The 17,893-nt window shown below is 36.8% G+C and overlaps 1 protein-coding gene across 1 annotated transcript in view; it reads left to right on the top strand.

Annotated features, from left to right (window-relative positions):
• The window catches only part of Slc35f1 (solute carrier family 35 member F1), a 382,601-nt gene that overhangs the window by 277,246 nt on the left and 87,462 nt on the right, over positions 1-17,893 (top strand). The window contains exon 3 of the mRNA XM_026394096.2: positions 17,412-17,539. Coding sequence (XP_026249881.1) covers positions 17,412-17,539 — 128 coding nt within the window. The remainder of the gene's footprint in view (positions 1-17,411; positions 17,540-17,893) is intronic.

The following is a 17,893-nucleotide window of genomic DNA, read 5'->3' as shown; positions in this document are numbered from 1 at the left end:
ATTATTGCAGATGCCTACAATGAGCATAGAAAGTAAAGAATGGTAGGTTGAACTCTGTCTCTAAGATGTTGAAGGGTAACGCCCCTGTACTAGTTGGTAAAGGGAGAGATGATCCAGTCTTGGAAGAAGGGACAGAATCCAAAATACAGTCTGCTTTTTTCACAGACAATCGGAAAGGGCAAAATCATCAGTGAAAGTAAAGGAAACTGATAACAGCTAGGTAAAACTAGAGGAATTTAAAGACTACTGATAAAGGGAGACTGTCAAGGAAGACCTGTGTCTTTAGTAGAAATTCAGTAAATGTGTGTTGATTGATGGAGGACCTGTATTGAATATTAAATACATTGCATGTGCTTGAATTTTCTAGGGCACCAAAAGGAATCTGAATCTCCAGCAGCCACAGCTTACTAACTTGGAGGGCAAAAGCTGAGTCAAAGGGTTCTCAGGACTCTGTCCTCAGAGGATGGCTCAGCAGTCATTGTACTGGGTTTGTTCTTTCAGTTCACAGAATGGGATTTGAAGTGCTTTTGTGTGCTTTTCTTTGTGTGCTCTTTTCCCCTTAAAAAAATAGTTCAGTGTGAAAAACACCTAAGCAATTGCTAAGAGGCTCAAAATGGCAGATCATACTGTGGATGAGAGAGAGGGAGTGGTGGGGAAGGACTGAAGTAGAAAGGGGAGCAGAAACACAGGCAATCTGTGGCATAGTTAGTCCCTTGCAGGAATGTGTTGACTTTTACTTTTGGTCCCTTCTCCCTCACCTCTTTTGAAAGTGGTTGACTGATACTTGACAGACACTGCCTGTGTATTTTTGTGAACAATCTGTGTTCCCCACAGCCTTTCTCTAGGAACCTTCTTTTTCCCCTGTACCAGGAGGCAAAGAAGAATCCCAGCCTCTCTCCTAGTTTTGTCACTGGTATCCTTGGTTCAGGCAAAGTGGACCTTGAGGGTAGGAGTCCTGAACCCCTGGGAAGAAGCTGTCAACTGCAGTGCTCCTTGGCATTCAGACACGTTATGTTCCTTGGGGATTTCTCTGTTGGGCCAGATTGCAGGTACTAGAGTAGATAGATGAAGTAGAAGAGATTTGAAAACTGCATATGAATTTGCTCTTGTGGTCTTGTATCTCAAAAAAAAAATATAGGAACTTTAAAATACATGCAAGAGAAAAGGATATTTTTGAAAGTTTCAAAAATAAAAGGAAGACAAAGAAGTGCTTTAAACTACTATACATTAAAGGTTATTTGCCAGTGTTGTTGCTAAGCAACAGAGATAGAGACAATGGTGGACCATAAAGGTAGAGGAACTCATGAGTGTTTTAATGTGAATTGTTATCACAATGGTAACTATGCTAACAAGCTTCTCCAATATAATGAGAAATGATAGAAATAGAGGTTTGATGGACTGAGAGAGATTAGGCATCTTGATCTTATTTGTCCAACATACCCAATTCTTGTGTGATACAGTTAACATTTTTGTTAATGTAGAATGGTCTGTTTATCCTAGTAGAGATTTTTCTACCTTTCCAGGTTGTTTTAGTTGACTCTCTTAGTGGAAGTAACTAAAGGATTTCAGAAACTAATGTCGAATATAAAGACACAGCTACCATGGTCAGCAGAAAAGCGTGGTTGTCTTAGCAGTACAAATTTGGTATATTCTGAATGAGAAACAAGGTTGGGCTCCATCACTAACCTATCAAAGGAATTTGGTTGTCACTTAAAAGAGAAATACATTTGACAGATGATGGAAGATGTCAAAGTGTATTTCATATCATAGCTTTCTTTCATAGGAGTAAGAACAATATTCATTTCAGGAACTCTAAAGATTTTGAATACTTGGTATGCATGTTTTTATTCTAGATTTAGTCTGTAGACTTCTTATCTTACCAACCCTATTACCAAAAAGTTGTATGGGAGGCAAAGAAGATATTTTCCTTCCATCCCCTCTTGCTCTGCAAAAAAAAAAAACAAAAAAAACAAAAAAACAAAACAAACAAAAAAAAAAAACCTGTTAAAAAAAGTGAACAGAGGGCTCTTTAATTATTCTGAGAAGAACGAACAGTCAGGAAATGGCTGTAATTAGTTGTGTCAGAGGCCTCTATAGTAATTTACTTACAAGAAAGCCCACATCTCACAAGAAATGATGATATTCATTAACTGTCAAGAATATAGTTATTAGGTACAAATGACATCCTTATTATCTTTATATGAAGATCTCAAAATTCTAAACCCAGAGTAGCACTTTATAATGTAGTTTTAATTTTTGAGGTTCAAAAGAATGTAAAAGTATAAACTTTATATTCCCTCATGTATATATTATAGAACTTCAGTTCCATCCAAAAATAGCAGCTACTTAGACTTCTCATCAAGTGTGAAAATAATCATGTATAAGTACCACTCAACTCCTTTCTCATTGAGTGGCCTTCAGTTTAGACTCCAAAGTGATTCAAATGGAGCTGGCATGTAATAGCCTAAGTGTCCAGTGATTCAAAAGAACCAATGTGGATGATTACAAAGAAAAGCCAAAGCAGCAAAGGAGAAAATTTTTCCATAGCTCCACACTCATCATTCAGGACTTATTTATAAAGATTATCACCTCAGTTTCCACTACATGTATACCCCAAAGCATTGAAAGTAGTGTCTTTAACAGACATTTGCATACCTATGTTCATAGCAGCACCATCCATAGTACCCAAAGATGGAAACAACCCAGATGTCTACCAATGGATGAACATATAAACAAAACAAAATATATACATTCAAAATATATATAATTGAAATATTATTCACCCTTAAAAGGAATGAAATTCTGATACATGCTACAGTATGAACGAACCTTGAAAACATATGATAAATAAACCAGACATAAAAGGACAAATAATGTATAATTCTATTTATAAGAGGTACCTAGAATAGTCAAATTTATAGGAACAGGAAATAGAACAATAATTATCAGTGACTACTGGAGGAGAAATAGGGAGCTATTGTTTAATGGGTGCAGAATTTTAGAGTGAGATGATGAAAAAGTTCTGGAAATGAATAGTGATTTCATTACACAGCAGTGTTAATATACTTAATACCACTGAACTGTACACTTAAAATGGTTAAAATTATAACTTTTATGTTATGTATATTTTATTAGACACAGAAAAAAATAATCATGAAGAAAATATCACTGCCTCATTCTAATTCAACCCTTGAATTAGTCCTTGCTGAAATTTGTGCCTTTATGCTTTTTTTTCTTCTGACCTCAGGTCTAAAAATACAACAGTAGCATCACAACGAGCCTTAATTTAAACTCTAATAGGATACTGCAAGGTCAGTTTAGTAATTTCCTCTCCTGGAAATGTTATTTTCTTGAAACATTATTTATTTATCTGTTACTTATCAAGGCCAACCACGTACTTGGGGCATCAGTGGAGACATCAAGAGAGAAGCCTGATTCTCCTTGCCCTGCTTAGAGCTTTGTGGGACAGATGGCATGGTATAGACAGCAGGTCCACAGACTGGACAGATGGCCCAGTCTTTATTCTGAAGTAGAATGCAATTCTTGGGATTTGGGTTCAATTATACCAGCCCCAGGGATGAGTCCCTATGTCTGCTCTCAGGGAAGAGATGAGAGACCTCTCCAGAAGGCAGTTAAGCAAGGAGAATGGAGGAAGCCTCTACAATGTTTATAGGCACAGTATACCCAGACGAGAGGGAAGAAACAATCTGAATGTCATTTAACAGGACTATACCTGCTCATGGCCAAATTTCCTACTAAGGAATTAGCAATATTAGCAGCTTCCATTGCTCAGTTAGATGAGTATCCACAATCTTCAAATTTTCATACCCTTTCAACAGAACACTCTTTTAGTTGAGGTCAGGTCTAAAAAACAGGCTGGGTTTGGCGAATGGGGGAATGGTCATGGGATCCAAGTGGTTTTTGAATTAAACCTAAGACGTAAGAAGTGAAGAGAGCACAATGGTCAGTGGGGTCCCTTGGGAGAACAGCCTGAATTATATTCCACATTTACATTAAAAATCCTAATTTTAACTTGAGACTTTCTTTCCTCCTATCTTGGCAACTAAATTGGAAATCTAAAGTATTTTCTTCTTATTTACCTTTAAGCTCCCAATGTTTCTTTATGTCCTAAGAAATCCAGAGACAAATGGACCATTATATTACAAGCTGTTATGTAGCCAGTGATTTCTGGGCCACATTTGATCAGTTTGGGTTACTAAGGGTTCATTAGTGGTAGTCCATGCTAATCCCAAGTCCTGGATGTGTATTGATGGGCCAGAGCTCAACAGCACTTGAGTACTGTTACTTAACAAGCCATCTGCTCTTTCTCAGAGACAGATAACCTACAGAGGCACCAACCTTTCAATTCTCAGAGATAATATCCTATCAGTGGGCATATCTCTAAGAATAGAACCATTTTTCAAGGAAGTAATCAGTATGGATCATTAGTGTTTTGTGTGTTTTTTTTGTGGGATTAAAAATTATTATATTGTAAAATGAAGGCATCAATTTCTATGAATTTTAACATGGATCATTAGGTTTTGTCAGACATTGGCGATACACATGTGCTGAATCACTTAGTGCTATAGTTGGCACATAATTAATAAGTGAATAAAATCTTAGCAAGTCAGAATGTCCCTAGATTGTAATATGTAAGTTCAGTGGAAGGAAATAAAAATAGAGATGTTAGGTTGGATGGAATAGATCTATATTTTATATGTGTGAAGATTTGTTTGTAATAGAAGGTCAGCAAATATTTGTTAAGCTGACAACATGTGTTCATAAGAGGATAATAGACAGGGTTGATTAAATGGAAGCTTTGCTTTCCCTAAGTTTACTACCGTTCAGTTCAGAAGTACACCCATGCAGCATTTTAATACAAGAAAGGGTACGATTATATTTCCAAATCAATAGAACAACACACATGGACTCTAAGAATTCAGATGAAAGTCAATGTGGGTCAAATTCGAAAAATTTCTTTGAGAAGGGAGGAGTTGGAGGAAGACTCCTAATGGTGCATTTGTGGATAAATAGCCCCAACTTCTCCCCTGGTCTCTGACTGTCTCAGAATAGCCATCAAATTTAGTCCTGCACCAAAAGTTACCTTATGAGTGGCTTCTACTCACCAGCCAACAGGTTAGCAAGCCCTGGAGAAAATGCCTCAGAGAAATAGGCCCAACTTATTTATTAGTTTAAATCAAGAATGTGAAAATGTAATCAGAGATGAGCAGCACTGCAATCTCTGAGAGGTTTTTTTAAGGGACTGCTTCCTGAGTCTCCGTCCACACCCAGTGGACTGAGGTGGAGCTCAGAAATTTCTGAAGTGGAGCTCAGAAATCGAATTGGCAGTTTTAAATGCTTCCCAAATGACTCTAATGCTCATTCAAGTTTAAGAACCAGGCTAGATAAAGCTGGGGAGAATAAATGGCAAAAATCTAATGTGGTGAAAAAAAAATATTTATATAATCTTAAAGATAATCACTTATTATACCTAGTTTTCTTGTTTCTAGAACGTTTCAGCATTATTAAGTGCTTTACTCAAGGCCTGGGTATATGATTATGTCTGGTAACATACCCCAGAGCCTCACTGTACTATGGCCTGTGATATCCAGGGTTCCCGATATGTTCTTGCCGCACAGTGTAGGCAGCTTCACCTGGGATGCTGGCTTATATTTAGCATCTTTTCTTCGCTGGTTTTTAGCACTCACAATTTTATTAGGCCGTCTCTCTTTCTCTCTCTTACTCTGGTACTGGGGTTTGAACCCCCTGGCACTCTCCTACTGAGCTATATCCCCATTCTTTTATGATTTTTATTTTGATATCGAATCTCGCTAAGTTGCCAAGGCTGGCCTTAAACTTGTGATCCTCCTGCCTTAGCATCCCAAGCAGCTGGAATTACAGACCTGTTCCTTAGCACCCGACTATTTCATACCTCTTTTTTTTTTTTGGGGGGGGGGTATAAAAAATTGAACCCAGGGCCTCAGTCATTCTAGACAAGCACTCTACCACTGAACTACATCCCTAACCCTTTTTGTACCATCTTTAATCATTGTGTTAGATGTTACTGTGCTCAGCTGGCTCTACCTTTATAGCATCTTTTTTTACTGAAGAGAGCAGTGTCAACCTTTGAGAGTATGATGTCTCCGCTGGTAGCTTTGTGAGGCTTTAGTAGTTGATACAGACACTGCACTAAACCAACAGAAGATTCCTACGAGGACTTTTGTGGTTCAAACATGAACAGGATTTTTCTGTAAATGAGCTACAAGGACAGGCACCTCCACAAATCCAGAATGTGGGGAAATGAACAAGAGACTTTTAGCCATTGAGGATTTGTCAAGCCTCTGCCCAAAGAGTTGCCAAGTATTCCTCTTGACTTCCTATACTGAAATGAGGATATGGACGTCATAGAATTCAAATTTAATTCTCTAGTTGCTGAAGAGTATAATACTTCCCATGATTCAAGGACACAGTAAGAGGAGTGATGTCTACTGATAGACACTATTGATACTCATGTTTTCTGCCAATGCTACATGCCAAGGCCTCCCTTCACCATGAAGTTTGTTTTTGTATTACTTTCTCATTATGAAAAATTTCCAATAGAAATAAAGTAGCATAATGAACACCTAAGTGGTAATATGTTATCTTCAACAAATTTCACCTGGTGGTCAAGCTTGATCATTCCATAGCCTCGCCACTTACTCCTTTCTATGGCATTGAATTCAGTCTCAGACATTATATCGTTTCATCTGTAATGATTTCAGTATCTATTTCTCGAAGAATTAAAAGATAACACAATACCATGATCACGTTTAAAAATAACATGAATTTCAAATGTCTTGTCAGTGTTCAAACTTCTAATCATCATGTGTGTGTATATGTATGTATATATATGTGTGTGTGTATATGTATATGTATGCATACATACATACATATACACACACATACAGGCTGGGTCAGCATTCAGATAAATTCTGCACATTGCAAGTGGCTGATATTTTTCTTCAGTTATTTAAATCCATAGAACGCTCTTTTATTTTTATAAATTTTTGTTGAAGAAATCATCATTTCACATTATGAGCAGTACTTCTCAAATGGTCATGCACACAAGCCCATTAAGGACTTGATAAAATGCAGATTCCAGGTCAGTACGTCTGAGTGGGCCTGGGATTCTGCATTTCCAACAAGCTGTCAATCTATCTCAGTCAATGCTGTTGCTGACATTCAACAGACTATACTTTGAGTAGCCAAGTTATGGCATATCCCACAATCTGGGTTTTTGCTGATTGAGTTTTTCTAGTATATTTTTAGATGTTCCTCTGACCCCTCTATTTCCTAAATTGGTACTGACTTGATCAAATTTATGTGTATATAGAGGTGGTATCTTGTTCTTCTATTAGAAAGCACATAAAGGAGTGCTAGTTTTCTTTTGATAATGCTAACAGTACAACCTTCAAGGATTATATCCACTAATTTGTTAGGAGGTATAAAATGATGACATCCTAATTGTCATTTTTATTCATTTATTAGCTAGAATACTACCATAAAGACAAATCTCTCGCCTATTTTTTTATTTCTTTGACAATTTTAATCTTTTTATTTACAAATCTTATACATTTCCTTCATAATTAACCATTTTCTAACTAATCTTAATTCTTCCTTCACAAGATTAATTTGGATTCTTATAGTAAGATTAAAAGTTGTAGAATTTACTGATTAACTTTTTTTCTTTATTAAATTATTTATTTATTCTAATTTGTTGTACATGATGGCAGAATGCAATTCATTTCATATTACACATATAGAGCACAATTTTTCAAGTCATTGGTAGTACACAAAGTATTTTAACACCATTTGTGTCTTCATACATGTACTTAGGGTAATGATGTCTAACTCATTCCACCATCATTCCTATTCCCTTGCCCCTTCCCTTCCAATCCCTCCCTTTTGCCCTATCTAAAGTTCCTCCATTCCTCCCATGCTCCCGGCTACCATCGCCATTAGGAGTCAGCATCCTCATATCAAAGAAAACATTTGGTCTTTGGTTTTTTGGGATTGGCTTACTTCACTTAGCATTATATTCTCCAACTCCATCAATTTACCTCAAATGCCATGATTTTATTCTCTTTTAATGCTGAGTAATGTCCCATTGTGTATATATACCGAAGCTTCCATATCCATTTGTTTACTGAAGGGCATTTGGGTTGGTTCCACAATTTAGCTATTGTGAACTGTGCTGCTATAAACATTGATATGGCGGTGTCCCTGTAGTATGCTATTTTTAAGTCCTTTGAGTATAAACTGAGGAGTGGGATAGATGGATCAAATTGTGGTTCCATTTAAAGTATTCCAAGGAATCTCCATACTGCTTTCCAGATTGGCTGCACCAATTTGGAGTCCCATCAGCAATGTATGAATGTGCCTTTTCCCCCACATCCTCACCAATACTTATTTTTGTTTGTATTTTTGATATTTGCATTCTGACTGGAGTGAGATGAAGCTGGTGGCATTACTGTTCCAGACCTTAAACTATACTGTGGTGCAATAGTAACAAAAACAGCATGGTATTGGCACCAAAATAGACCTGAAAAACCAATGGTACAGAACAGAGGACACAGAGACGAACCCACATACTACAGTTATCTTATATTAGACAAAGGCGCCAAAAACATACAAAAGATAGCCTCTTAAACAAATGGTGCTGGGAAAACTGGAAATCCACATTTAACAAAATGAAATTAAACCTCTGTCTCTCACCGTGCACAAAACTCAACGCAAAGTGGATCAAGGACCTAAGAATTAAACCAGAGACCTTGTGCCTAATGGAAGAAAAGTAGGCCCAAATATCCATCATGTCAGATTAGGCCCCAACTTTCTTAATAAGATTCCTATAGAGCAATAATTAAAACTAAGAATCTACAAATTAAAAAGCTTCTTATCAGCAAAAGAAACAATCATTTAGGTGAATATAGAGCCTACAGATGGGAACAAATCTTTTCCACAAGCCCATCAGATAGACCACTAATCTCTAGGATATATAAAGCACTCAAAAACCTTAACACCAAAACAAACAAACAAACAAATAACCCAATCAATAAATGGGCCAAGGAACTGAACAGACACTTCTCAGAAGAGGATATACAATCAATCAACAAACATAGAAAAAAATATTCAACATCTCTAGCAATTAGAGAAATGCAAATCAAAACTACTTTAAGATTTTACTCCAGTCAGAATGGCAGCTATCAAGAATACAAACAACTGTTGGCGAGGATGTGGGGGAAAAGGCACTCTCACTTATTATTTATTTACTTAGTAGGATAGTTCATGTTGAATCCTCGGGGCAGTACTTGATGCTTCTCCTTTATTTACCAATTTTCAAAACAATGACTTGGCTTACCAACATCTTCCAATGGTGACCAGTGTTTTTGGTTTTGTTGTTGTTTTGTTTCATTTTTAAATGTTTGTCCAAGGGTAATTGTTGTGGTTGCTACTATTTTAAAATTCATTATGTACTCATGAATTTAAACATATTTCATGCATTTCTGTTATTTTCATCTGAAAACTTCTTCATGTTGGTCACTGAGTCCTTTTGATGACAACTACTATTACCCTTGTAGTCTTTGAGCACTTGGATTCCTCTTTTGTATGACAAGATATTCCAGGCCTAACATTTCCTCACCCAAATTTGCAATGGACCATTTCTCCAAAGACTCTTGTTTCTTTTAATAAAAAATATATTTTAGTGGGAAATGTATTTTAAGATGATAATCTGGATGCTATGGTGCTCACTACCACTAGGTTGATATTATGGAAAATTTTAAATGCTATAAATGATTTTTTCAGTATTTTCAGGTGGAAGTTTTATACACACTCTGACACACACATACATACACACTTAGCTGCTACATAGCTCTTTATTCAAAACAAATACATATATGTGTATATGTGTGTGTGTTTGTATGTATACATATACATACTCTAGAAGTTTTGCACCCTATTACTGCATTGCTCACAAAATAATTTATTTCTTCTGAATTTAATTTCTGAAAGATGTAAACAAAAATATTTCTGATTTGTTTTATTAAATATACCCTGTAAATAAAAAGCACCACTTTTATAGTAGTGAATTCTTCATAATAATAAAACAGAAAACCTTGGAAAAATTACTTCTTCTAAATCCAATTTCATGATCTGAAAAATACCTTCCTCACAAGGCTCTTAATAACAAAGCTGTCATTTACCAAGTATGTACATTTTTTTCACTCAATCTTTACAGCTACATATTCAAGTAAGTGCCTCATTCTATAAAAGAATAAACTTTACTGAGGTAACACAGGCAGTAAGTGTCAGTCTGTGTTTTCATACAGGTCTCTCTGGCTCCATGCTTTTAACCTACAGTTTAGGGTGCCAGCTAAATGAGAGAACAAATGTATGGTGCCACTGGCCCAGTAGCTGACAAATGGTGTTCAATGGAAAATAGATGACAGTGAACAGAAGTGGCCTTGGTGGATGTCTACTTGGCATTTGAGATGGGAGGGTCCATGGGAAAACAGGCCAGCCTGCTTTCTGCTTTACCAGGCATCTGGCCAGTCGACACTCTATCCTGCTAATTCCCCATGTTGGGTCTAACCTGTGTGTCCACCATGACAGATTCTCTCATGTCAAAGCCCAAGGTCAGCCCTCAAGAGTTCAGGCGGGCACCTTCTGTCACACTGTCTTTTGAATATACTCAGCAAGTGGCAGGTGTCCTGAGGCAAGCCTGCTTTGGCCTCTTCCCCTTACATCGAATGTCATTAGCTGCTACATAGCTCTTTGTTCAAAACAAAATCCGAAAAACTGACAGATTCATCTGCTAATGTCGGGAGGCATCAGAGCCAATTACAGGATAGTTCCAGAAGGCAAATAGGGTCACTTTTCACAAAATGGGATGAAGAAAAGGAAAATAGTCTTGTCATTAAAAAGGACAAATACATTTTCCTCTCAGCAGGCTCACCCCAGGAAAGTAGAGAGGTTTATACTAATGCACAGTTTCATTCTGATTGCTTTAGATAATTTAAAATCAGAGCATCTACCCCCAATCCTCAGCCAATCTATCTAGTGAGCAGTAATTCTTGTTGTAAGTGATATCTTCATAACGATACGAATTTTAAAGATAAAGTGCAGAATGTCGACTCTTTCTAGATAAGAAACAAATCACCTGGAAAGGAAATTAGTTGTGTGTGTGTGTGTGTGTGTGTGTGTGTGTGTGTGTGTGTGTGTGAGAGAGAGAGAGAGAGAGAGAGAGAGAGAGAGAGAGAGAGAGAGAGAGAGAGATTGTTTTACTTTGAACCCAGGTCTGGAGGATTCTAGGATCTGTTTTCCTGGGATACACTTTGTATGCACTCAAGTGCTTGAGCAGGAGAGTGAAAAAATTAGCTGTGCTTGAGGAAAAGTTATTGTAATGTTTAGGGAACAATCCTGATACTACCTGATACTTCATATATATATGCAAGGGTGTTGGACAACAAGGTTGGCATGCAGTTTTTGTATATGAAAATTTAGATATCATGAGAAGTTGTTTGTTCTGACTTTGTGATAATATCTGAACAAATGTACTATTCATTTTCATATTAATATAAAGAAGAAAATGTAAGTATATGTATTTTCTCTCCTAGGATACATCAGGACCACAGGAATTTTAGACATTTTAAAAGTGTGTAGGATATACATGTGCTACCTAAAATCATGTATTTGAGCTTCATAAAAGAACAGCTGCAGAAATCCAGGAAAAAAGTTTCTCAGTTTAAGTGATTCAGTTCATATTAAAAAAAAAATGGTTACATATGCTGAAATATTTGCCTCAGAAGAAGCAAAAGATTGAATTCATAATTAGAGCTAGGATATTTTATTTTAATTATCAGCACCAAAAATATAAGTTTGAAGGAGATAAAATTATTGTTAATAAATCTGTCCTGTATGCAATCATATCTACGCATGTATGTTTTTTCTCTTACACCCAGCTTAAAGCAAAAGATCCTTAGAACTCTATACAACTATGATTCATTGTAGTCTCTTTTAGGTATTTTTCCAAATTCATCTTAGGCATTTCTTGAAAACAACCAGATGATTGAGCAGATTTTAAAGGTCTTATTCAGTTATCTTACCTTAATAACAAGCCTATATTGCATAATTAATTTGTCTAAATCACTATGCTAGGCAATATAGAACACTGCAGGGAGCGGGGATAGTGCTGAGGGAGACTGAGAAATGGTGGCAGAGAATTTTGGAAGGCTTTACATGAAGCCAATGTTTCAACTGGGTCTTAAAGTATTAGTAGGAGGTCAGGTCTCTTCTCCCCCTGGCTTCTTTTCAGCTTTTCTGTATGATTTCCTCTTTTGCATCTTGCCCATCATGTGCAGCGTGTATGGTAGGAGGCCCTGGTAAGACCAAGGTTGGAGGCAACAAAGCCAGTTCTAGTGTGGGTCTCTGGGAGCAGAGATGCATTTTGAAGTTCTCCACGTGCAGATCTTGTGGTAAGATCCAGAGGTTTAAGACAAGAGTCTGGCTCAGTGGAGAGATGTCGAGGACAAAGCCCTCAACCTGCCTATAGTCTGGGCGGATGTCACATGCTGGCTCAAATGTGATTTAGCACAACTTACCAGGGTGAGAAACAGAGAGAGATGTGTGGCCAAAACCCTACTCTGGAATCAGAATTAATTTGCCTGAGCTTCTGCCATGCAATATCTATCATACATGGTAGACTAGCATGTGGTGAGGATCTAGCCAAGGATTATATTAGGAATATAGAGGGAAACAAAGTCAACAGAGTAGGTAGAGAGGTAGGTAGGTGGACTTATTATGAGGATTGTATCATGTGATTATGGAGGCCCAGGAAACCCATGGTCAGCCCTCTGCAAGTTAGAGACCCAGGAAAGCTGGTGGTGTGTTTTTTAGTTTGAGTCCAAAGGCCTAAGAACCAGAGGAGTTGATGGTACAAATCCTAGCCCAGAGGGGCAAGAGGAGAGGAGATGAGATGATCCAGCCCAGGCAGGCAGCTAGGTGGGAATTAATCCTTTATTCCTCTGCCTTTTGTTGTATTCAGGCCCTCAATAGCTTGGACCATGCCTGTCCACACAAGAGAGGGCCGTCCACTTTACTAAGTCCACCAATTGAAATACTAGTCTCATCTGGAAATTCTCTCACAGATGCATCTGGAAACAATGTTGAATCTGAGTACCTATGGCCCACTGAGATGAAACATGAAATGACCTATCCTAAGGAGTTAAGGATTTTAGGACTCTACCAATCACTGTGATGCCTTGTGCACATGCTTTGCATTAGATGTTTCCATTACTCATGTTACCTTTAGTTTAACAACCAGTTGTTATAATCCCCATTTTACAGTGAGGGATTAGAGGTTCAGAGTCATTAACCCAGTTACTCAGTACCACAGAGCAAAAGGCAGCCCATGGTCAAACTAGGGTCTGTTTCAACTTTAAGACAAGATCGTGCTGTTGTTGAGCCTAGCTTCAAATGTGTAATCCTCCTTCTTCAGCCTTTTGATTCTCTGTGATTATGTGTGCCATAATGCAGTTTCTTTTTCTTTTAGATAAATACACCTAGGGTGTTGGCCTGAAGTACCACATTTGGGGGTTAGGGGATGCTTATGAATAGGAATGCTATGAATCAAGGCTTTTTTATTTTCCAGTCATGTGGACCATATTTCAACCATTGTGCAAAAACTTCTTCACTCAGCACTTTTTAACCATTGCTACCCTTGCCATACCCAGAATGTGACCATTCTAATTATACTTGAGGCTGTCGCAAGTAGTATAACACATAACAGTCACTCTTGTAATGAGACTTTTGAGCCATTAAATTGATTTAAAGCCTTATTTCACATTTCACAAGGGAAATTCTGTCACACACTTAGATCAGGCAGAGAAATCAAATACTGAACCAATAGTATTGGGACACATCCTAATCCTCATACTGGTTCAGGAGAAGAAGACACACAGTTGCATGGTGGGCACTGGTATCACCAGGGCACCATGAATTATAGGTTCTGGTATGATAGGCATTTCATGGAGTTGGTACTGGGGCATCCTGCAAGTGAGATGGACATAGGGATCATGAAAGATCCTTTAATGAGACATGCTTGACTCGTGAGGACAGTGCTATGACTACAAATGAATGAAGCAAAACACAGTTCAACATTAATGAATATGAAGCCTGGTGCCAGGTTGTCAACTCCTGCTTCATCTAGATGAGTTTGTGTGGGTTGCTTTGTTCCTCTAGGCCTTACTCTGGTCCTCTGCAAATAGGCATGATAACAATACCTACCATATGGGCATTTTAGGAGGATTGAGTAAATTAGTATTTGTAAAGCATATAACATTGATGCCTGCCATAGTGTCTGTTAAAAATATTAAAAACATATTTGATGAATCATCCTGTTGATGCTTGATAAAGTTAGATATTAATCACATGATCAATATTATTTATAATAGAAATCTAAATTTTCCATAATTTTTCTCTATCAGTGGAAGATGGGATATATTATTGTATAATCATTTAAAAAAAATTAATTAGCTCTACATGAAATAACAGGGACATATTTCTAGAACAATTTCAGGTACAAAGAAACCTTGAAAAATACATAATATGTACAGGAAACTTTCATGTAAAATTTTTAAACACACCAGAGAAAGTTATATGTTACTTTGGATACATACGACGTATGTAGAAAATATGTCACAAAAGCAGGAACATAACGGATGCACTACAATATCAAGATGGTGATTTGAGGAGTAAAGACTGAAATGGAATCTGGCAGGGTATGGGTGGTCAATTTCATCTGCAATATTTTCTTTCTAAAATTAAAAAAAAACTAAAACACTACAAGATGTTACCAGTTATTGAATCAAAGTGGAGGGTAAATTATTACTTTAATCTCCATTCTTCTTATTTACATTGAATCATTTCTAATAAAAATAATAAATAATGCATTTAAAATGTCAAATCATAACTGAAGTTTCCACTCATGAATTTTATTACTTTCTCTAATAATAAAAGGCTGAGGATTTCAAAACATTAGCATATCACCAGTTGTGCTGGTGTTTCCTATTGGTGGCCCTATTTTATGATGTTTGGAGAGGATTTTTAGCTTAGGACTCTACGGGGACTCTATGGAATGCATTTTCAGTATTCTAGAAAGAGTTTTAATGATCTGTTGTACATCAGTGTTAATGGGAGTCTGTTAAATAAATCTTCAATCAGACCCCGCACGTGTGTGTGTGTGTGTGTGTGTGTGTGTGTGTGTGTGTTGGGGTACTGTTGATTGAATACAGCAGCACTCTACCACTGAGCTACATCCTTGAACCTTTTTATTTTTATTTTTTATTTTGAGGCAGTATCTCACCAAGTTTCCAGGGCTGGTTTTGAACCTGTGATCTACTACTGTGTCACCTTTCTAAGTAGATGGGATTACAGGTGTATGCCACTCCACCCAGCTACCAAGAAGTCCTTTTAAAAGGGTTGCATTTTTTGTTAAAACAAAATTTTTTTTAAAGCACTCACCTTCCTTGCTAATTCTGCTAAGCAAGTGCATTGCATGTTTCTGGACTTCAAATGAAACAATATGGAAGCATGTGATGTTCTGCTTTGTAGCTTTTTTTTTTCAAGCATATTAGCAAGGCAACTAATTATTCCATTGAATCCATGTGATGAATTATTCTTTGGATATGTAATTGATTGGTGAACAAACAGTACCACTGTAACCCATTTTTTTCAGTGTTGTGTATTGAGATATGTCTGTTGTGCTGTGAATTAGACAATTCTCTGTTATTGTATAAATTAACTGGAACAATGACTTGTGACTTTAGAGGTTGAATATGCCACTGGCCATTTTATGTCCTATATACAATGTGCTATGTGTAAAATATTCACCAAATTAATTTAGTCAGATGTTGTCTACATTTTAACTAGCAAACAGTTTCATTGTCTGGAACACAAATGTTAAGTACCTCAATTTTAATGTAATTTAACATTGCTGAAGTTGTTAAACATGAAATTTATTCATACATTCTATATTATTTATTGACTACTCGTCATGCACTGTTGGGTCCTGGAAATAAAGTAGGGACCAAGATGACGCTGTTCTTTTCAAATTGTTAATGACCTAATGCATAAGAAAGAAAAGAAAAGAAGTAATTATAAGAGATAAATTCTATATGTCTTATCAACAAAGGGTATTAATGGGGCACAGAGCAGGGAATCCCAACCCAGACTATGGTAGTAAAACTATTAAGGAAATCTTGGGAATATGTGCAAGAGCAATAGTCCAAGTAAAGGAAATAACACCCGGAAAGGCCCAGAGACAAGAGAAAGCATATTTAGGGCCAAATGTTAGGTTGTTTCTTTAGCTTCAAGGGTTTCCACTACTTCGTTATTTCTTTGGAATTTCTAGCCCAAGTCACTTTGAGAATGGCCATTGGACATCAACCATCTGTAAATTCCAGAATGATCATCAGCCACCACTCAAAATTAATTGAATTTATGAGGCATTGGGATTTTAAAAAAATATTCCCAGATGAAGTTACTATGCTTTCGGGTTGAGAATCACTGATTTACAAAATAAAGCCTGATGTATGTGATGGTTATGAATGTTTAGGAAAGTAAGGGAGACAGAAGTGCAGTTCAAGGGCATGGACAAAACAAGATGGCTGTAAAGAAATGACCTTGAGAGTGCAAAGTGCAAGGCCATGAGAAGAGTGACTCATTCCAGAACTCATCTTGACGGATTCAGATAGATAGCACTTAATACTTTTTCAATTCCTTTACTCAATCATTTCAAAATACTTCACCAACCCTTACTATAGGCCAGTATGTTGGGTGCTGTGTATACAGATATGAGTAAGACAACTCCCTCTCTCTCCCCATCTTCCATACATCCTTAGAGTGCAAATGTTCAAAGCTGAAGAAACACTCAGGATGGCATCTCAGAGTTTTACTCTAGACCTGTTGCCACATAACAAGCCCTTTTACCATTAGGCTGCATTCTTTTCATTTGTATTTTACCAAAATCCTGTAATTTACAATGATTTGGAATTTGTATGTTTATGCAGTCTCTCTGGTATAATTTTCCTTTTATTTTAATGTGATATAATCCTTCATATCTTCACTGGAAAAGTTTTTGCATGGTGATATAATAACCTGCCTAATCTTACTCTAACATAGAAACTAATTTAAAGAGCCAAAATCTTCCATTTGCTAAGTAAATGGATGTGCGTCTTTGATACATTGATTCTTTTGTTTAAATATTTGGTAAGTTTATGGGAAAATATATAATGCTACAATATTTTAGCACTCTAAATACACAGTTTACTATGTGTCAAGAACCTAACCCATTTTTATCTCCCTTTCTAACATAGGTGAAGAAAACCTCCTGGCAATTTTACGACGAAGATGGTGGAAGTATATGATCCTGGGACTGATAGACCTGGAAGCCAATTACCTGGTGGTCAAGGCTTACCAGTACACGACCCTGACCAGCATCCAGGTACCAGTGGCTCTTCTTTTCTCAATTTCCCCTTATAGTTTACATTCAGTTTAATATCTTGGAAATCGGAATACCCTCCTATAAATTTTCCAATAGAAGGGGGATTGGTTGTATAGAAATTAACTTGAGCTTCATTCATGTGTCATTAATTTTTCTTAATTCAAGTATCAAGAACTTTTCCTCTTTGTTCTGAATCATCACAATAATCATTGGCAACGTAGGAAAATAATTTGTGGCTTTGAATGCTGCCAACTAATCTTGTGTCAGCAGGAGAATTATTAGTAAGTATAAAAATAAGTCTATTTTTATCACAACCTAACTTTTTAGAATGTTAATAGACTCTGATTAAATAAT

The sequence above is a fragment of the Urocitellus parryii genome, chromosome 8 (genome assembly GCF_045843805.1).
Source record: "Urocitellus parryii isolate mUroPar1 chromosome 8, mUroPar1.hap1, whole genome shotgun sequence".
Classification (NCBI taxonomy): domain Eukaryota; kingdom Metazoa; phylum Chordata; class Mammalia; order Rodentia; family Sciuridae; genus Urocitellus; species Urocitellus parryii.
This window is presented reverse-complemented; position numbering and strand designations above follow the sequence as displayed.